The sequence below is a fragment of the Mobula birostris genome, chromosome 21, assembly GCF_030028105.1.
Source record: "Mobula birostris isolate sMobBir1 chromosome 21, sMobBir1.hap1, whole genome shotgun sequence".
NCBI classification, from domain to species: Eukaryota; Metazoa; Chordata; class Chondrichthyes; order Myliobatiformes; family Myliobatidae; genus Mobula; species Mobula birostris.
Window position 1 is genome coordinate 3,076,978 of NC_092390.1, and position 22,143 is coordinate 3,099,120.

The 22,143-nt window shown below is 41.3% G+C and overlaps 1 protein-coding gene across 7 annotated transcripts in view; it reads right to left on the reverse strand.

Annotated features, from left to right (window-relative positions):
- Positions 1 to 22,143, reverse strand: part of add3a (adducin 3 (gamma) a) — a 234,612-nt gene that overhangs the window by 59,013 nt on the left and 153,456 nt on the right. For all 7 annotated transcript variants that reach the window (XM_072239851.1, XM_072239848.1, XM_072239850.1 and 4 more), the window contains 3 exons: positions 13,987 to 14,136; positions 13,760 to 13,903; positions 6,370 to 6,468 (listed from right to left, as the gene is read on the reverse strand). In XM_072239851.1, the coding sequence (XP_072095952.1) occupies positions 6,370 to 6,468; positions 13,760 to 13,903; positions 13,987 to 14,136 (393 nt within the window). The remainder of the gene's footprint in view (positions 1 to 6,369; positions 6,469 to 13,759; positions 13,904 to 13,986; positions 14,137 to 22,143) is intronic.

Sequence of the window (22,143 nt, forward strand, 5' to 3'; positions counted from 1 at the left end):
GCTGTCGGTAACTTCTGATGTTCCCAGAACATGTCTTTAGAATGCATGGGAAGTAGCTACAACTGAAGGATGCTCAATTGGCTCCCGCCGTGCTCTGCTGCAGGTATGCTGAATAAGCAGCTCAAGCCGCTGCCCTGAATTTACAGCTGTATCTGGGTCTACTTCTTCTGAAGTGTCAATAGTTATTGGCTCAGTTCCCTGGAGGCCACTGGTGTTTGCTGCACTGAGTGCCCATCTGTATACTGCAATATATTGTTACTGCTTCTCCAGTTCCCTTGCTACTCTCACTGGATTCTCCACCTGACAGTCTTGCCCACATTTGGATTATCTCTGCCTCAGGGCTTCTCTTTCCAGACCCAGCATCTCATTCAAACCATTGTCCAAAGGTGATTTATCTTCACAGCTGGGACAGCAAGAGAGGGCTGAGCAGTTAGTCTGCAGTTGAAAGGTGAGTTAGTAATGCACTTGGTGTGCTGCTCAGCCCTGCTCTGCTCTTGAGTAGTGAGTGCCCCCATGTTTGCAGGTGGGTTGACTTTGGGCACTTCTTACTTTGTACCTTAGGTGAGGGTTCATCTTTCTTTGGAGTTGAATATGAAGCAGATTCATCTGAAGCTTTTTCAATTAGCATTTCAACTTCTGTGCTTAGCATACACTGCTTTTATTCTTGCCCCTTCAGCTTTGGCACAGACTTGTGTTGCAGCTATGCTAAGTGTGGTTCTGCTGGAACACCGGAAGATGCAATTGAGGTGCCACATTCTGACCTGATTTCCAGGGCTTGGTGATCGACACTGCTGGATCGGAAGCTGATATTGTAGCGTACAGCATTTAGATGCATCTCCAATCCATGGCAAAGTCTTTTCACTCTACTGCTAGGTAGGAAGTTAAACATCTTCAAAAGACACCAGAAAGCCAGAAGCTTTTTTCAGGGTTTTTAATAAGAAAGCATTGTGAAAAGATAATGCTGTTTTAAGGACAAAAAAAAAGAATGGAGGGAGATGCACGTCTTTCTAGTGCTTGCTCCAAGTCAAAATCCAAATTAATCCATGCAGGAAGTTATGTACAAAGCAGCTTATGAACAGGAAGTGATGTTTGTACAAAATGAACTGCATACAAAGTAAACAGCTCCTCTAGAGGCAGAACAGTTATATTTGTGATACTTATGAATAATTTCTAGGAGTGAGATTAATTTGAAGGGCAATTTCTTCCGGCCGAAGTTTTATTGTAATGTAATTAATGATTTGCATAAAACCCTTAATACACACTCCAAATTTTGAAACACATGAATCATTCTCAAGTATCATTTCATAATTGACAGTTTAATCTAGGGGGAGATCATTGTTTATGAAAAGCAATCCTTTGACCATTGATAGTGAGGTGCTGGTAATTCAATTACATGTACACTTCTTATCAGGGCATTCAGCTTACAGCATCATTCACACCAGAAAGGAATGAAGACTTTGATTTTACTCCATTTGTTTTCCAAGTATCAAAGTTGGAAAAAGCAATTCAACGTTTAAGCATGTGAACAGATAATTCTTCGCCCTTGAAGTATAAAGCAGTAAAGGATTCCACCTACAATATTAGTACAGATTATGTTGTGGGAGTAGGCTATGGACTGTTATGCTTTGTAACTTTAAAACATTAAATTAATTCAAAGGAAGATGCGAGAGTCTGGAAATGCAGGTTTAATTTTGTGTTTACTTCAAGTGAGGTGCGCACGGGTCACATGGTAGGGTCATGGCGTATGCAATTCACGTGTTTATACATATAACCCATAATGAATTATTCTAAATGAATAATAATACTTAATCAATGACCTATTTACAAGATTGCTCAAATATTAACTATTAAATGCACAACACTCTTCCCTGCTTAGCTATAAACTCCAACTCGATAAAGAAATACCTATCAACCATATACACTGTACATTATACAATGCAGCTATTATCTACAGGCATTAAATCTTAAATTGTCCCATTCAGACCAAAAGATTTCGTCACTGTGGAGTCTTTCTTAGTCTTGTGGGATAACATTTTTTCCTGACAAGGCAAACCCTTCTGCTTGGCAGTTGGAACTTGTGACTGTGAAATGATCTCATGTTCTGGGCCTTCTCTGTGATGGTTGTAAGAGTTGACTCAGACTGCAGAAAGTGGTTCTGACAACTCTGAACACCTTTCTTTCCCTTTTCTCTCTGTGCATCTACTTCAAAACCTCTTTTTCTTTCTCATTCATTCTTTCCATCTCTTCCCTCCTTTTCCTTCTAGTTTGTGGAGGCCCATTTAGTTCATTTAGTATTCTGGTATTAATCCTTCAATGTCTTTTTTTTTACAATCTGATCTCTCCTCTTGGTTTCCTTATCCACATCATCTGATGAACCCTCTGTTTTTGTATCTCCAGTGACTCCTTTCTTTTTTGGCCTTCCATTCATCCAGCTGGCTTTGGTCTTTGAATCTACTTTTACAAGCAGCTTTTTGTCTCCCACTTTAAGTTTATGCAATAACCTTAATGCATACAGAGTAGATTCTGTTTTTTTTATACTCTCAAAAACAAAATGTGTGCAAATTCCCTGAAGCTCCTTGAACTCTCATCCAGCTTAAAAGTAACCCACATTTTGCAAGTAACTGCCTGATTAACATATCAAGAGCTTTCTCAGATGCGTTTGTTACTTCCACACTTCCTCTGAGCAGCATGGCCCTTCTTCGGTTCAATATGCTCTCCAACCAGAGGCACAGAGGTTGACGCCAACATCTGTTCGTCCTCTGTTGGGCAACAGTGCATGGTGTTCGACAAAGACAGTTGTGGCATCATTCAGTACCTTTCTTAATTCACTTTCAGTTGGCTTCATTACAGAGAATGTGGCATGCATATGGATCTCCAGTCAAGTTGTAGTCTCAGCCACACATATCCTCATAATGCTGGTCCTCCTGTCTTTACTAATACAAGCTCAGTATTGGTTGTTGTACTTTGCTGTCATGAATGTCAGCCCCACAGGAGTTATCTTTTCTCCAGTACAAGTTCTTAGTTCTTAACAGGTTTCAGTTTAGTATCTTTGAAATACTTCAAACTCATTTTGTGGCATGACTGAAACTGCTGAACTAGTGTCCAGTTCCATTTTAGTTAACTTCCCTTCTGGTATAAGCCATATTGCTTTTCTATTGCCGGTTTTCACACTGCAAGTCTCAAGGCTACACAGTCCTGTGTACTCTCATCATTATCAGATTATTCATCAATTGTGTGAAGATTAGTGCTGTTTTTGACTTTACAGTATATTTTTCTCTTCCCTGTGCAGTCCATTTATTTTTGCCGCCTGCCATGCTCTTTCCATGTGCTCTACTTGGTTGCATTTCTGCAAGTTTCACATTTAACCTGGCATTAGTTTAGTGAATGTGTGCCCCTGCCACAATGGTAACAAGGCCGGGTTTTGTTTAGACTTTGCAATTTTGTTCACGCTCACTTTCATTCCTGACTGCAACTCAATTGTATCTTTGTCTGTGGTTTCCATTGAAACAGTAATTTCAACTGCTCTTTAAAATGTTCTTGTGAATGCTTTCTTTGTAAGATTCCACAAACTAAATGATCTCTTAGTGTACCATTACTGAACTGACAATGCTCAAATAATTTCTTCAATTTAGCCACATACATTGAAATAGAATTTGCTTCCTTTTGAATCCACTTATGAAACCTAAAGTGTTCCAAGTGCTCCTGCATAAATTTGACAACATCAGCAAATCTCATTTCTACTGCCTTGGTTGAAGCAACTAAACTTTGAAGCAAGCCAACTGCCTTTAAATCCAATGAACTCAAAGAAAGAGGAACCCATTTCTTATCGGCTATTTCATTTGTTTCAAAGTATTGTTGAATTAGCTTAATATACATGATCCAGTTACCTATTGTGTAATCAAAAGTGTCCAACTTTTGATGCAAACAACAGGAATTCTGCAGATGGTGGAAATTCAAGCAACACACATCAAAGTTGCTGGTGAACGCAGCAGGCCAGGCAGCATCTGTAGGAAGAGGTGCAGTCGACGTTTCAGGCCGAGACCCTTCGTAGGGTCTCGGCCTGAAACGTCGACTGCACCTCTTCCTACAGATGCTGCCTGGCCTGCTGCGTTCACCAGCAACTTTGATCTTTTTGATGCACCCAGTCATTTCTGTTTTTATGATCATCCAGTACTCGCTCTTTATGAACCTCTGAATTTTTCTGTTTTCTGACTTTTCTTTAAAAAAAAAATCTTGATCCTGCCTTCCCTTCCGAATGACATGTGCTATGCTTCTTTTAAAAAAACTCGATCCATCTCTGCATGTACTGGCTGTTTTTAAACTCACCGTTCCTGGCTGCACTTTTCTTTGAAGTTGAACATTTTGCTGTGCTCCAACAGCCATCTTGGGTTTGTTTTAAAAATACCCCATCACCAATGTTATGTCTTGTAACTTGTAAACATTAAACTAATTCAAAGGAGTGCAGAAATGAGAGTCTAACTTTATGTTTACTTTAAGTGAGATGTGCATGTATCATGTGATCGTGTGGTGATGTATGCAAATCAGATATACATATAATCCATAATGAAGTATTTTAAACGAACAAGAATGCTTGATCAACATACTTACAAGATTACTTAAATACTACCTAAATATTAAATACACAGCATGGCCCTTTCCTAGTCTGGTCAAGCAATATATAGAAGAATGATTAATCATAAGATATGGCATTGATAGCAATAAGTGGAGTTTTACATTACTGAAATTAGCTATAAAAGTGCTGGGGGTGTTGGGCTTAGAGATCACAGAATTGAATGTGCTTGAGAAGACAGGATTGAGGTACAAATGCTGGCAGGCAGCAATATAAACACTCAAATGTTCTTGGCAATGAAATGTAATAATCACACCTCAAGGCAACATAGTATCAAGTTCACTATGCTCAACCAGTCTCCAAAGAATGGAATTAATGCACTGGAACTGGCAATCAAAGCCTCCAGGTTATTTTTGCTCTATCACTAAACCACTGGACATGTTTGTGATCCCTCTCAGCCTTGGCTGAAATAAGTGTGGACTAGCTTTCATACACAGAACGTGTGGCTTTAGTTCAATATAGCACAACACAGTGTTACATATCCACTGTAGCCTGAGAACTCTTCAAATTGGGTTAAAGAAATAAATCATGGACTTGCCACCCGCAATTGTATTGAATTGCAAAAAAATATTGGCCATTCATCCCATGTAATTTCTCCCAGTGGGAACTTATGGATAGAAGCCAGCTTCATCCCACAACCTTGTAAATACAATAACAGTGGGTGCCAAAACATGCCCCACCCAGAAAAAAACAAAAACCTGAAAATGGCTTTACTGGTGTCAAGCTATTAAAATCTATTAATATTCTGATTGAAAATGTGATAACAAATACATATTATAAATATGAAAATTAAAATATCTAACAATTGGCGTAGTTCCTCACGATTATTCCCTGCTGAAAAGAATATAGTTTCCCTCTACCAGGTCCAACAAGATTCAGGTCCTCCCACTTTAACTGCCAGGAAACTGCTGCGACATTGTGCTCCCACATTGGACCCACAACCAAGAAGTTAATTGTTGCTTTTCCTCATGATATGCCACTGAAAACAGATTTTCCACTGTGGTGAAACAATCACTTCTGGGCCATTTCACATCACTCTACAAATTGGACTAGATTTCACCTGATGGAACCTATCCTCGTGCAATCCAAATAATTTCTACACGTTACATATCCGAAAATAATTTCATAGCAGAACTTTGTTGAAATTGTTTAAAATGTTACTAACAGTGGCCATCGGGGCCCTCACAACATATTAATGCATTGGGATTGCTGTGAAGGCACTCTCTTACCTACCTTTAATTCACTGAGTCTTCCTCCTTACACATAAGTAACACACCTTGCTTCTGTCTCAGAATCGTAACATCAAGTTAGCCAAACTCCCAATCCACCTGACATATACCCTATCCATCCCTATTGTTGAAGCCTTTCTGTTCGTCCTTAGCCCACTCCAATCTTCCATCACCGTCAAGGCCTCTTCTATTACCTTCCCAACTTCAGATGCCATTCTGATTGAGCTGACTGGCTCCATACCCAAAGCCTTCTGTGAATCCTTCAATCCTCTTGACCTGCCTAAACCCCTCTGAATATCCCACACCTAACTTCCTACTGTCACTTTGATCCTCCTACACCTCACAAAGCTTACTTTTTTCACTGCTCCTTCCACTTTACCCTTCCAACCAGATCTGATCACCACTTGCAGGACATAATCGTTGTAAGTTACAGAAATGAATAGAAGAGTAATTGTACTAATGTCTCATCATCCACATAAACATGTAGGTATATATATTTTTTAAGATTACCTGGATCTCACAGGCTAATTGAACAGTGTAGATGTAGTGAAAAGCTTCCTCTATGGTCTCACCAAGTGCGATCACACCATGGTTTCTAAGAACCAATATCTGAAAGTAAAACAGTGATTAAAAATGGCAACAACCAAAGAAACATATAGCTGCAATTTAACTTGGTAATCAAAATAAAATCACAGCTTGTCTCTCTCACCCACCCCCAGTTTTCATTGTTTTTTTTTAATCCTTTACATTTATTACTTTCTAAAATTATGGATTTCTTATTGAGAGGACGCCAATCTTCACCGTCCAATTCATCAAAATAATGACTGTTCTTAAATACTCATACTTTGCAGGAATTGGGGAGTAGAGGGAGAAAATCAAGTTCAGAATAATCGCATCGAGGAATTCAAAATGTTCAGGTCAGGACATGACCTGTTGTCCTTGTGCTGGCTCTTTCAAAGTCCTGTTCAATTTAGTCTCAAAGTCTAGCTTTTTCTTCAGACAATCATAGTAAAGTACAGGTCTATTTTGAAAGTTTCTAGAATTTGATACATCAGGTGGTACATTTCACATCTAAATCATGCAAAATCATGTTCTGCTCAAGACCCTCAGCTCTTCTTTGGAAGAACCCAATCAACCTCCAAAATTTTCTTTCTCATTAAACAAATCCTGTAACTTAAGCAACACACACAAAATGCTAGAGGAGCTCAGCATCTGCGTATTTTCTCGTGTTTATCCTTTAACTTAAATCAAATCAAAGATATGACTGTGGGGCCCCACATTCTCAAGTGAAGACTGCCTCTGGGGAAGATGTGGTACAATCCTATTTTCCTGTTTTACTTAGATCCTCTCCCTTCCCTCTTTTTCCAGTGCATCAATGCTGCTGCTGCTTCCTGCTTTCAAAAAGAAATTGAAAGCTCTGACCTTCACTGCCAACTTTCACTCTACTCTGAAATTCAAGCTGGTCCCACAGTTACATCTCTTCCCCTTGTCAACTTCTCATGGATAAGTTATTCAACAGATTCCAACAACCATCTTTAACACATCACCTGCCATTGTTTTCTGCATGTAGTCTGTTCATTTTCCCAGTTTCTCAAACTCCATCATCTCTAATAAAAGCATCTTCCATACCAGACCTTTTAAGATGTCCCATTTTTCTCAACCAAGTTTCTTTTCTACCTTAGTTAGAACAGTTATCAATTGCAAGTGTTCTAATTTCTACACTCCTCCCACTTCTTTCATCCCCTATTCTCAGTTTATAATACTGTCACCAGACAAACATTAGCTCCGTCCTTCCCACTCCTTTCAACATTCCGCAGGAACATTTGCTTTCGTGAAACTCTGATGCATTCCTCCATCATCAACAGCCGCTCTTCTTCCCATGCAAGTACAAGAGATGATCACTTGCCCCTTAACCTGAAAACCTGAAATTAAAAAAAAGTACAGGAAATAGCTACCAGGTCAGACAGCATCTGTGGAAAGAGAAACAGTTGATGTTTCTGGTTGAAGACGTTGAAAATACTGTCTGACCTGCTTCTAGAGATGTAGAAACTGCATTTAGCACTCACCATGTGGTTTCTACATCAGAGAAGATAAATACAGATTAAACGACTGCTCAGCAACATACCTTCATTCATTCTGATGGGTGACCTTAGCTTCCAGTTGTCCGCCAGTTTGATTTTCCATCTGAGACTGACCTTTTGCTCTTTGACCTCATATACTGAACTTCACTGCAATATTACAAGTTCAAGAAACAGAGTCTCTTCTTTTTACTTGGCACATTGCAGTTCTCAGGTCCTAATATTGAATTATTTCAGATAACTAGTTTTTCCAGTTGATATCAGAACTAGTCAGGTCTGATGAAAGGTCACCAACATGAAGTTTTAACTGCTTCTCTTTCAACAAATGCTGCCTGACCTCAAATATTTGCAGCATCCTGATTTTATTTCACAGTTTCTGCATCTGCAGTACTTTATTTCTCTACATCTCTATTTCAGGAGTACTTTCAGAAAACACCTTTTCTCTCCTCCTTTCTCTTTTTGTTTGGCGCTGACTGTTTAGATTTCTTCCAGACAGATCATCTGCCTTTAACAAGCTTCCACCTAAACCAGCACCAACCACCTGTCATTCAATCTCTTACCTTGACTCTATTACAGGCATTACTATTGTTCTCCTTACACAACATCCACCACCTCGCCCGCCTTCCATCTAACATAAAGGTCAACCACTTTTTGCATTGCCTCAATTTCTTTCTATACAGAATTTGATTTAAATTTACAGCATTTTCTATTTTCAATTTATCTATCCAATCTCCTGAACTTCCATTCCTCATTATTGTTATTACACCATGCACCTTCTGAAATTGTACACTAGTATCTATTTATTTTTCAGGATCTGGATGAGACTGGCAAGGTCAATATTTATTGGTCATCCTAATTGTCCTTGGGAGAAAGTGATGTTGAGTCATTTTTCTTGGAGCTCAGTGAAGGTAGACCGTAAGAGCTGCTGGACAAGGAGTTCTAGAATTTAGAGGAAGTGATAAACTAGCAGTGTATTTGAAAATGAGGACGGTTTAGGAGAACCTGCAGATGGTGATGCTTCCATGCCCTGCTATCTTTGCCCCGGATGAAGGACCTAAGAGGTCCTGTTTGAACAACCTAGCTGAGTAACTACACATTTTGTTGTGTTAGCAATGAAGGATATGAATGGATGCATGGTCAATCAATCAAGCTGGTTATCTTGTCCTGGACAGCATTAAATCTCATCATGGAATCTGTACTCATCCAGGCAAGTGGACAGTATTCCATCATGCTCTTGACCTGTCTGTTGTAGAAGGGTGTGTGTTATGTCATGAATTGAGTCACCTCACACAAAATATTCAGCTTCTGATGTGCCCCTGTACCCATTGCAGTTCAAGTAGCAAGTCCGGTTCAGCTGCTGGTTGATGATGATCCTCACCACCCAGTATGCTGACAGTAGGAGACTCAGTGATGCCATTGTCATTAAAAGTCAAGGACAGAAAGTTAGACTATCAGATTAGATTAGATTAGATTGGATTCAATTTTACTGTCATTGTGCCGAGAACAGATACAAAGCCAATGAAATGCATTTAGCATCTGACCAGAAATACAAAGAATAGTGTTATTATCTCATTAGAGATGATCACTGCAGCACAATATTCCAACTGGCGGGGACTTAATGCAACTTCCCTGGTTTTGCATTCAGAACTTCAGTTGTAAAGCCAGATATTTAATAAGCTTCCTTACCTGTTAAAGGTTCTAGTGCTTTCCTGGCATGTATGACGAATAAACTCTTCTTGGGATTCCAGTCGGGTACAGGTATCGATTATAACTGATGTTTTGACGACAAACTCTCCCATCTTCTTCAGGGATGATGCCGGGGCAAGTCTAGTCTGGTGGTATTTATACCCCTGTATTCCGTGCCTCCTGATTGGTTAATTCTCACTCAATCAGGTTTCTCCTCTCCCACCTCGTTTACAATTTAATTCTAGTTCTTCCTTCAAGCAAGACCTTCATCTTCATTAAAATTCTTTTCCTTTAGTTTTATTTCAATGGCTTCCTTTACGAGGCAGTCCCAAAAGTCATTGGCGCAGCACAGTAGTTTTGTGCCGAAGTTAATCCTATTGCCTTTGCAAGTGCAGTGTTCAGCTACTCCCGATTTCCTCGGGTAATCCAAACAGATGCACTTCCGCACAGGCATCAATCACATAATGCATCATCCCAATATCAAGCAATAGTGGAATACAATAGGTACTCGCGTCCATTCAGAGAAACTTCAGTTTCCTGTACAACTGATCCTCCAAGTCTACTTAGTTGCCAAATCTCCTCCTGAATTCAGGTTTACAATCTTGTTAAGTACTGGTAAGCTTGAGGGCAGCACAGCAGTGTCGTGGTTAGTGCATTGCTTTACAGTGCCAGCAGCAAGATCAGGGTTCAATTCCTGCCGCTGTCCGTAAGGAGTTTGTACGTTCTTCCTGTGACTTCGAGGGTTTCCTGCCTGATTCCAGTTCGTACGGTTAAGGCTAGTGAGTTGTGGACATGGTATTATGTGCTGGCAGCAGAAGTGTGTGACACTTGTGGACTGTCTAGAGCAATCCTCACTGATCTGATTTGATTTGCTACAAATAACAAATTTCAATGTAAATTGCACGTACAGTGCATCAAAACAAAAGACTATTCTTTCATTCTTCTCCACGTTACGGATGCCCATACTGACATCAACCATACCTTAAGACCAGAATATTCAGGTGACCTGTGCTGCATTTCTCAACGACTTGTCAACTGTTCAGAAATTTTCCAATGACAATGGATTTGCATGCACAAAATACTGGACAATACTGCATGACTCTAGGCTCACATCTGTGTCTACAGTAACATTTTTGTAAATTATAAAATATTTCTGCGTTCAAAAATAAACCTTGTATACAGACAAATGTATTTTTCCATGTAGATGAAGCATATGATAGGCCCCACTAGCTGCGGGATAATAGCCATTTTAAACTTAAAAAATTAAGTCACTTCAACAAACACACTGCCCTAAAAATTTCCAAATCAGCAATAGGGCCCCTTGATTATTTTACTACAATCCAATGATTGGAAACAAAAGTAACACCCTTTCTGCCAGGGAAAAAAACAAGTCATCGCAAACCAGATGTCTTGTTATCAGTATCACTCAGCTGCTTGAAGGACTGGTCTTTTCATTTTAATGAAACTGGAGAGACAATACTAAGTGCACATACTAATAAATGGAGCCACTCTCCAGCTGCCCATCATTCATGCCTATATTAAATTACGAGGAGCAAAACTGAAGCCAATTTAATAATACATTAAAAACCTATTTGGAATTTAAATGCATTTTCCAATTTATTTTACATCGTAGGGAACTGAACAAAATGATAAAATGATTTGTGACTGGGTTATTTCTATAAAGGGATATCTGGATTTTCCAAGATTAATCAATATTGATTAACAATGTCCTTTACAAATTATCACATTCCAAGACGACAAAGATGATCTCCCACATCAGAGGGTGTTGCAACACTTTAAAGATCCTGTGTCTGTTTAGAAAACTATAGCGCATGCACAATTACATATTTCACTCTGTTCATGAAATAATATCACTGATCATATTTCACAAGTTGTGCTGTATCTTGCACATGCAAAACATTTACTCAAAAGGAACACATACGGAAATAGTTCTATATTGACAGCATTCTTTGAATTCTTAAATTCTTTCTGTTCAGTACAAGTCTACAAGATAATACAACACAATCTCACAGTGGACTATAGTTCAAAAGGGTCAACTAGGCCCCATGGTATTCAGTACCAAAATTGAACAGTTTCAAATAACTAAATTTTCTGCACCACAGTTTGAAAGATAATTCCAAAAGTGGTGCCTCTGTTATCACAATTACCCTCTTCTCATTACTACAATCAGAGAGTTACTACAGGAGCTCACAAATACATACTCAACATTTTAGGAATAACTTGTTCCCCTCCACCATCAGATTTCTGAATAGACAATAAACCCACAAACACTACCTCACTATGTATGCACGTACTTAATTACTGTGATGTCCGTTTGGTTCATGGTGACACACAAGAAAGCTCGCTTAACTGAACAGCCATTTTTACTGTGACAAGCACAAAAACAGTTCAGGCACTATGACCAGGGGGAGAAAACCCACTTAACTGCATATAGATGGGGAGGTGATTATTACACACCCTGGTTACAGTCAGGGTGACCTACAAACACACATGCAAGTAACTGTATAACCCAAGCTAAAATGTAAGAATACATGAACTTGAGCATCCCACCATAATCCCATGAAAGCATTTTAACACAAGAACAATAAATAGCACTGGTCATTAGGAATGCTTGGGCAGGCTAGTGCATGCCCTCTCCCCCCCCCCCCCCCCCCCCAGAGCACCACTATATACTTCTTATTGTACTTTATAGTACAGTGGATTCTGGTGAATTGCAATACACTGTGATGGTACATTTTGGCCCAATTAATCAGCTGCCCCAATTAACTAAAGTTTCAAAGAAATTGTTGAAAAAGACTGAGTAACAAATTATGTATTTGAATGTAGTACAGAACAAATCAGAACACTAACAATACTTTTGCAGTTCTATAAAACTATTATGTAGTTCCTAATACTCATCAACGGAGGAATTCATCCGCATCTTTTTTTTTTACTGTAAATGAACAAAATCAGCACAGAAAACTAGTGCAGATAATGGATTGCCTTCATACAATGCTGCTGACGATTGTGTTCTCCAAATCTTCATTCTCATTTTAACAGTCAAGGTGATTGTCGACACCTTTAAATTCTTCATAGTTTCTAATTTGTTGGAAGTAGCAAAATAATTCCATTTTCGCTCCCGGACATTTCTGGCATCTCGAAGCCTGAATGCTTGAAACCTCAGAGCAAAACAGTTCTGAATTGTCTTCGTGCTTATTGAATGCAACCAGTGAGAAAAATCACTGCCTTTTGAACACAAACACACTCAGTTGACGCTAGTTAAAAACAGATTGCTCCAAGCAGGGTCTGGACGAAGGGTCTCGGCCTGAAATGTACCTCTTCCTAGAGATACTGCCTGGCCTGCTGTGTTCCACCAGCATTTTGTGTGTGTTGCACCAAGCAGTGTTGTGTGTAACAGCCACACAAGTGCACGAGACTGATGTTAGTTAGAAACTCGTTGGCAACAATTTCCTGCCCTAATTAAGCAGCTAGTATCCCAAATAAATGAAGGGAATCCCTCAGATGAGAAAATCTGCAGATGCTGGAAATTCAAGCAACACACACAAAATAGTGGAGGAACTCAGCAGGCCAGGCAGCATCTATGGAAAAGAGTAAACAGTTGACATTTCGGGCTGAGACCCTTCATTGGGAAAGAAGGGTCTTGGACGGGAATATCGACTGTTTACTCTTTTCCATAGGTGCTGCCTGGCCTGCTGAGTTCCTCCAACATTTTGTGTGTTGAAGGGAATCCCAGCTATTTTCTTGATTAGTTTTTGTTTTTTTGTGAAGTGCTGTTCTAAATAAGCAGCTGCCCTGATGAACCAACAGCCCAATTAACTGGAATCCACTCTCTGTTTTATGTATTACACTGTACTGCTACCACAAAACAACAAATTTCATGACAAATGCCAATGATAATTGCTTCTGGCAATTAAGACCAGGCTGAGAAGAGTTCAAAGAATGAATCTGGAATCTTCTCAGTTATTTCCGCATTAATGTTATTCAATGTGTGTGAGAAGGAAAGAATATGGAACAATAGCAAGGGAGGCCAAAGTAACATATACATATAACATAAAAGCCAGAATGATTCATTGCTTGCATCTTTTGAGCACTTATAAGAGGGACTGCAACCTTACCTTACAAGCAGTGCCTAAACACTTCTGCAGCTGAATTCGGTCACACTGTTCATCAAGTGAACCATGGTAGTCGTAATATGCAACATCACCTACAATCAAGGCTTCTTGGGATATTGGCAAGATACCACATTTCATGGTTGAGACCTGTGATTTAATAAAAATGAAGTAACTTTCATTAACTGCATTTGAAAAAACTACAAGGTTTACAAGAAAAATGAAATACTTACAGCAGCGGTGGCCGGTGTGTGTAGATGGATTGCACATCTGATATCAGGGCGTGTTGCATAGATGGCTGCATGTGGGCTGAATGATGCTTGGTTGATTTGCAGATTTGTACTCCCCTGGTCCACTACTTCACCCAGTATATTAACTTTCACCTATTTACATGTGATGGAAAATAACATTGAGGTTAATATTTATAATTCTGGCCATATAAAATTAAGATCAAAGACTGGCTTCTTGTGCTAGGTGCTGCAAACAAGCTACATCTTTTAGAATATTTAAGCAGTTTTTTTTCCTCCAGACTTTTGAACAGCATCCCAAGATTAAAAATAAAAAGTATGAAGTAAATTATTATCAAAGTACACTTATGTCGCCATATACAACCCTGAGATTTATTTTCTTGCAGGCATACACAAAACATAGAATAATAGCCATAACAGAATCAATAAAAGACCACATGAACTTGGGTTTTCAACTAATGTGCAAAAGATAACAAACTGCAAATACAAAGAGAAATAATAATAATAAATAAAAATTGAGAATACAAGATGAAGAGTCCTTGATAGTGGGTGCAGAGGTTGTGGCAACATTTCAGTGAGTGAATTTATCCCCATTGGTTCAAGAACCTGATGGGTGAGAGGTAATAATTGTTCCTGAACCTGGTGGTGTGAATCCTAAGGCTCCTGTACCTGCTTCCTGATGGCAGCAGTGAGAAGAGAGCACATCCCAGGCGGTGGGGTCCTTAACGATGGATGCTGCTTTCCCACGACAGTGCTCTATGCAGATATGCTTAGTGATGGGGAGGGCTTTTCCCGTGATGGACTGGGTTGTAGGCACTACTTTTTGGAGGATTTTCCATTCAAAGGCACTGTTGTTTCCAGACCAGGCTATGACGCAGCCAATCAATATACTGTACTCTCCAACATACATCTATAAAAGTCGATCATGCCGAATCCTTGCACACTCCAAGTAGAGGTGCTGCCGTGCTTCACAATTGCACTTACATGCTGGGCCCAGGACGGGTCCTCCAAAATAATGACACTGAGGAACTTAAAGTTGCTGACTCTCTCCACCTCTGATCCTCTGACGAGCACAGCTCCAATGCCATATTCAAGTTTGCTGATGACTTCACTGTTGTAGACAGAACCAAAGGTGATGAATCAGCATTTGGGAGGGAGGTTGAGTATCTGGCTGAGTGGTCCATAGCAACGACCTCTTACTCATGGAGAAGACAAAGGAATTCATTGTGGACTTCGGGAAGGTGCAAACAAACCAACCCCTCTGCGAATACAGTTCACATAACCTCCTTGAACAAGGCACCACAGTGCCTCCACTTCCTAAGATTGAGGCAAGCAAGGCTCCCACCCACTATGTTTTACAGGAGCACCGTTCAGTGCATCCTCACAAGCTGCATCTCCATTTATTATGGGAGCAGTTGAGCATCAGACCTGAAGTTCCTACAACGGACTGTGAGAATGGCTGAGAGGATCATAGGGGTCTCCCTACCATCCATCAGGGACATTTATCAGAATCACTGTATACACAGAGTCCTTAGTATTATTAAGGATCGCACCCATCCATCCAGCGTTCTCTTTGACTTTCTACCATCAGGCAGGAGATTCTGTTGCATAAAGACAGGAACAGTCTGAATGAGAAACAATTTCTTCCCCCAGGCCATTAGGCTTCTGAACTCCCGGCCACATCATAGCCAATGGGTCACTGGTTAATCTGTTCTATTTAATATTAATGCATTTTAGTTTTATATTTGTGTGATTCATCTGTAGATTTTATCCTTACTTCTTAAGTTATTGTGTGTTGTGTTTTACACCCTGGTTTGAAGAAATGTTGTCTTGTTCCTATATATATTATATATATTTATGTGGTTAAATCAGCGGTCCCCAACCACTGGGCCGCCGACTGGTACCAGGCCGCAAAGCATGTGCTACTGAGCCGCGAGGGAACGATATGACTTGGCGATATGAGTCAGCTTCACCTTTCCTCATTCCGTCACGCACTGTTGAACTTGAACGCACGCGTCATCCGTGTCAGCGTGGGAAGGAGATCAACTCCTCGAACTTGCAAATGACGGCGGGCTGAAAAGTATGTTTGACATAACATCTCTGCCGGCATTCTGGATCAAAGTCAAGGCTGAATATCCTGAGATAGCCACTAAAGCACTGAAAACGCTGCTTCCATTTCCAACATATCTCTGCAATGAATGCAACGAAAACCAAATTGCGGAATAGACTGGACATAAGAAACCCCCTTCGAGTATCGCTGTCTCCCATCACCCCTCAATGGGACAGTTTTGTTGCAGGAAAACAAGCCCAGGGCTCCCACTGATTCAGTGATATTGGTGTGTTGCAATGATTTTATATGTTCATATGGGGAAAATATGTGCTGTGTGTGTATAATATCCAAACGTTACTTAAAATGTTATGATGCTATTGACTTACTTATATAACCATATAAAAATTACAGCACGGAAACAGGCGATCTCGGCCCTTCTAGTCCATGCCGAACTCTTACTCTCACCTAGTCCTACCGACCTACTCTCAGCCCATAACCCTCCATTCCTTTCCTGTCCATATACCTATCCAATTTAACTTTAAATGACAACATCGAACCTGCCTCGACCACTTCTACTGGAAGTTCGTTCAACACTTACTTCAAGCTCCCCTGTCCTCACCTGATAATTGACTTATCAGTATATTCATGCAAGGAAAATATGCGCTGTGCATTTAATATTAAATTTGTTAGATAAACCCTTTTAGAAATGAAATTGAGTGTATTAGCCACTTATCACCTATATTCCGGTCATGATTAATACCCGCCGCCGAACAGAATCGGCAAAAGCGATTTGTAGGGAAAAATCGGCATGTTCACGCATACGCACTGGTGCCGCGCAAGGCTTCATGGTCATTGTAGTTTTTCCTCGGGGTAAACAACACGTATTTGACTGCTACTCTTGTCTGTTGGCAACCCTACCCCCTCCCCCTCACCCCCACCCTGGTGGGCCGGTCTGCAAGAATATTGTCAATATTAAACCGGTCTGCAGTGCAAAAAAGGTTGGGGACCCCTGGGTTAAATGACAAAGTTCACTCAACCTGAAGACCAAGGAACAATCTAAACTAAGCAAAATGTACAAGTCAGTCCACAACTTTATTCTATCACCAGAAGCCAAAAGAAATCTCCAGGAAGAATGGGTCAGTTACAAATGCAAAAATGTGTAATCACTTCAGAAATGAAAAGTTACCACACACAAATTACTGTCAAGATGGCGCAGTGTACGGCAACAATGTTGTGTACTCCGAATTGGTATTGTAATTTTCTGCTCATCTCTCTACTTCTTTCTGCACTTCTCTTACAAGAAGCTGAAAGTCACATCAGGTATGGTCAATTGACTCTTTTGAACATTGGAAAGACGGCATTCAATCATAACACGCCACCTTAACCATATAACCATATAACAATTACAGCACGGTAACAGGCCATCTCGGCCCTTCTAGTCCATGCCAAACGCTTACTCTCACCTAGTCCCACCGACCTGCCTTCAACCCATAACCCTCCATTCCTTTCCTGTTCATTGGACTATCCAATTTTACTTTAAATGACAGTATCGAACCTGCCTCTACCACTTCTGCTGGAAGCTCGTTCCACACAGCTACCACTTCTACCTTTCTACCACTGGGACCCCTTGCTCACACGAACCATGGGAGGTTCATTCACCACACTGGCATTACTGAGGAAACGTCACTGGAGATGAAGAAGAGCAGCTGGTGTCTCGGTTAGGTTAAGACGGTGCGCAAATTGGCCACTGCTGCCTAGCATACTCCTGGCCAATGTACAGTGCCTGGACAACAAGCTGTGAGTCGAGAGCCAGAGTATCCTACCGACGGGAAACAAAGCACTAACATCTTGTGCTTTACCAAAACCTGGTTGTCCGAGGAGATACCAGATCAAGCCATCGAACCCACTGGGTTCTCTATGTTCTGAGCAGACAGGTCTAAAGACCTCTGGGAAAAGTAAAGGTGGGGGAAGGATATTTCATGGTGAACAATGCTTGGTGCAACCCAGGTAGCACGCACAACATCAGATCCTTTTGCTCCCCGGTAAGGTATAATACCTTATAGTGCTATGTCAACCTTTCTGCCTACCTAGAGAATTCACATATGTTATTATTACAGCTGTGTACAGCCCACCACAAGCCAATACCAACCTGGCTCTTAATGAACTTTGTGAAACCATCAATATCCATGAAACCACACAGCCAGAGGCTGCTCTCATCATCACTGGAGACTTTAACCTAGCATTGCTGACCAGAGCTTATCCGAAGTTCTGCCAACACAGAGGTCAGCACATGGGGAGGAAGCATACCACTGCTACTCTCCCTTCTGCAACGCCTACAAAGCACTTCTCTGCCCTCCGTTTGGAAAGTCTGACCATTCCTCCATCTTGCTCCTGCATGCCTACAGGCAGAAATTGAAACAGGAAGCAGCCATAGTGTAAACTATCCACTGCTGGTCCAACCAATCAGACTCAACGTTACAAGATTGCTTTGATAGTGTCATCTGGGAGGTATTTTGAGCTGAGAACATCTCCGAATACACAGAGGTGGTCACAAGCATAACTTAGAAGTGCTCTGAAGACACTGTTCCATAAATATCGGTCCAGGTCTACCCAAACCAGAAGCCTTGGATAAATAGTTCTCAGCGCAAGGGGTAAAGCCTTTGCCTCCAGAGACCAACAGGAGCTCAAGAGATGCCACTATGATTTATACAGAGCCATCAAGGTGGCAAAATGGCAATATAGGGACAAAATCCAGTCACAACTCTGTGACAATAACACACAGTGTATGGCAAGGTCTGCACAGCATCGCAGACTTCAAGAAGAAACACAGTAGTACAGCCAACATTGCTGCCTTGCTCCCGCACAAGCCAATTTAATATTTCATTTTATTTATTTATTAATGCTCCATTTGAGGTGGATAGGACTGAACCCCCGAGGAGAGCCGTGAACCAGACCTGCACCTTGGTCATCTCCAAGGCTGAGGTACGTAGAACATTCCAACATGTCAACAGCTGCAAAGCAGTGGGGCCGGGCAATATCCCAGGGTACGTCCTCAAAGCGTGTGCGGAACAGCTGGCTGGTGTGTTTATGGACATTTTTAATCTCTCTCTCTCCCAGAGTGTAGTGCCCTCCTGTTTCAAATCGTACATTATTGTCCCTGTACCTAAGAAAACCAATGTAGCATGCCTGAACGATTGCAGCCCTGTCTGCACTCACCTCAATTATAAGCTAATACTTTGAGAGGCTGGTTAAAGACTATCTGCAGCATGCTACCACCCACACTGGACCCTCTACCATTTGCCTACCGATGGAACTAGTCTACCGATGACACCACAGCACTACATACCGTCCTCACTCACCTGGAAAAGAGCGATGCATACGTTAGAATGCTGATCCTGGACTACAGTTCAGCATTTAACACCATAATGCTCTCCAGAGTTGACAGGAAGCTCCGACACCTCAGCTTGCACCCCATGTGCAGCTGGATCCTAGACTTCTTATCGGATCGCCGATAGGTGATAAGGATGGGCTCCCTCACCTCTGCCCCCCAAACACAGGTGCCCACCAGTTGTGTTTTGAGTCCCATTCTCTACTCCCTTTACACCCACGACTGTGCTGTAACACACAGCTCCAATCTGCTGATCAAATTCGCAGATGCCATGACTTTGATCAGCCTTATTTCTAGCAGTAATGAGACAGTCTACAGAGTAGAGGTTGACATCCTGACACAGTGGTGCCAGGATAACAAACTCTCTGTCAATGTCTAAAAAGCCAAAGAATTGATTGTGGAATACAGGAGGAACAGAGATCAACATCAATGGATCGGCACTTGAGGGGGTGAGTGGTGTCAAGTTCCTCAGTGTGTGCATCACTGATGATCTCACCTGGACTGTACACACTGGAGTTGTGACAATAAAAGCACAACAACATCTCTTCCACCTCAAGTGACCGAAGAAGTTTGGCATGGGCCACCAAATCCTCAAGACCTTCTACGGGGCACCACTGACAGCAGACTAACTGGCTGTATCATGCCTGGTACGGGAACTGCAACAATCTTGATCGGCTGGGCACTGCAAAGAGTGGTATGGACAGCCCAACGCATCTGTGGACGTGAACTTCCCTCCATTGAGGATACTTATAGTAGGAGGTGCAGAAAGAAGGCGTGGAAGATCATATAGGACACCAGTCACCCCACCATAAACTGTTTCAGGTGCTTTTGTCTGGCAAACGCTACCGCATCATTAAAATCAGGACCAACAGCCTACAGTACAGCTTCCTTCCACAAGCCATTAGACTTTTAAATTCACATGTCTGTACATCGCAACAGAGTCATAACGCAAAGATTTTTACTCCCCCATGTTGTGGGATGGATGTAAGATTTTCAATAAATTCTAATCCTTTTCCCCATCATTTCAAATCTTTATTATTCACGACAAAATAATGCACTTTTGATAATGAGCTTCTATTTTCTTTTGTGTTTGTTTCACAATTATGAAGGATTATCTCAATTTCCCATTGTGATACTACCACGTACATTGCATTCATTACATACATTACATTTAGAGCAACTTGCAAACTTAACACAAACACTCTTTCAGGTTCAATGAAACTGAAACAGAGAAACAAGATTTGGGGCTATTTTGCTTTAAAGCAGCTGTTAAAATAAATGTCAGACTCAAAGCCACCTAGACATCAGGGAAATCTGATGATCTGGCTGTTGTCTTCCTACCTGTATACAGACAAAGGCTACAGAACAAGGCTTCAAAAGCAAGGAAAACAAAGAGGTGGTTGCAGGAGGCAGAGGAGTGAGTACAGTACAGCTTGGAGTCAATGCTGAAACGCAAAGGGATGAGGCTTCCTTTACCCAGCATTGTGTTGACAAATACGCAGTTGCTGGAAAACAAAACTGATGATCTGAGGGCAAGGCTGCTGCATCAGAGGCAGATGAGGCAAATCTCAACTGTTTTATAATCCGAAATTTCAATCAGGCCTGTTTGAAGAAAACCCTGCCCTGTTATCACCAGCTTATAACCTGTAGCACCAGAGGTCCCAACACACTATAGACCACTGCTACGCTATAATAAGGTATGCCCATTGCTCCTTGTCGAGACCACAATTTAGCAAATCAGACCATTTGACTGTCATCCTACTACCTGCATACAGACCGAGCCAAAAAAGCAAAGCTCCAGAGATTAAAACAACCAAGAGGTGGTCACGGGAGGCAGAGGAACGGTTACAGGATTGCTTTGAGTCAGTGGAGTGGGCTGTGTTCAAGCACTCTTCTGAGGAGCTGAATGGCTACACCAAGGTTGTAACAGACTTAATTAGAAGAGCTGCAGATGAAGTGTGTCCCTGCGCAATCATTCAGGGTTCCCCCAAGTCAGAAGTCCTGAATGAACCATGAAATCCAAAATTAGCTGAGAGCCAGATCAGAGGCATTCAAGTCTAGAGATCAAGGATGCTACAAGTGATGCAGGTATGATCTCCAGAAAGTCATCTCATGGGTGAAGAGGAGATCCTGGATACTCGACAGCTGTGGCAGGGTTTGAATGGTATAACCTCTAAAAAGTTAAATCAAGTGACATGGGGGACAGCAGACCTTCGCTTTCAGATGAGGTCAATGCCTTCTGTGTTCACTTTGACTGTCAGAACATGGAGGAACATTGCGCACGTCCACATCTCCTGATGATCCTTTGGACTCAGTATCTGAAGATGACATGCGGGCTGCCTTCAAGAGGGTGAATCCAAGGAAAGCATCCAATCCGGACGAAGTACACAAATCCAAGACCTGGGCCTCAATACCTTTTTGTGCAATTGGATCCCGGATCTCCATCAGCACAGGTGTACCACAGGGCTGTGTGCTTAGCTCTCTGCTCTACTCCTTTAGATCTATGACTGTGTGGCCAAATACAGCTCCAACATCATATTCCAACTGGCTGTTGGCTGAATCAAAGTTAGTGATGAATCAGCATGCAGGAGGGAGAAAGAAAATTTGGCTGTGTGGTGTCATATTAACAATCTCTCACTCAATGTCAGCAAGACCAAGGAACTGATTATTGACTTCAGGTGGGGGAAACCAGGAGGTCCATTAG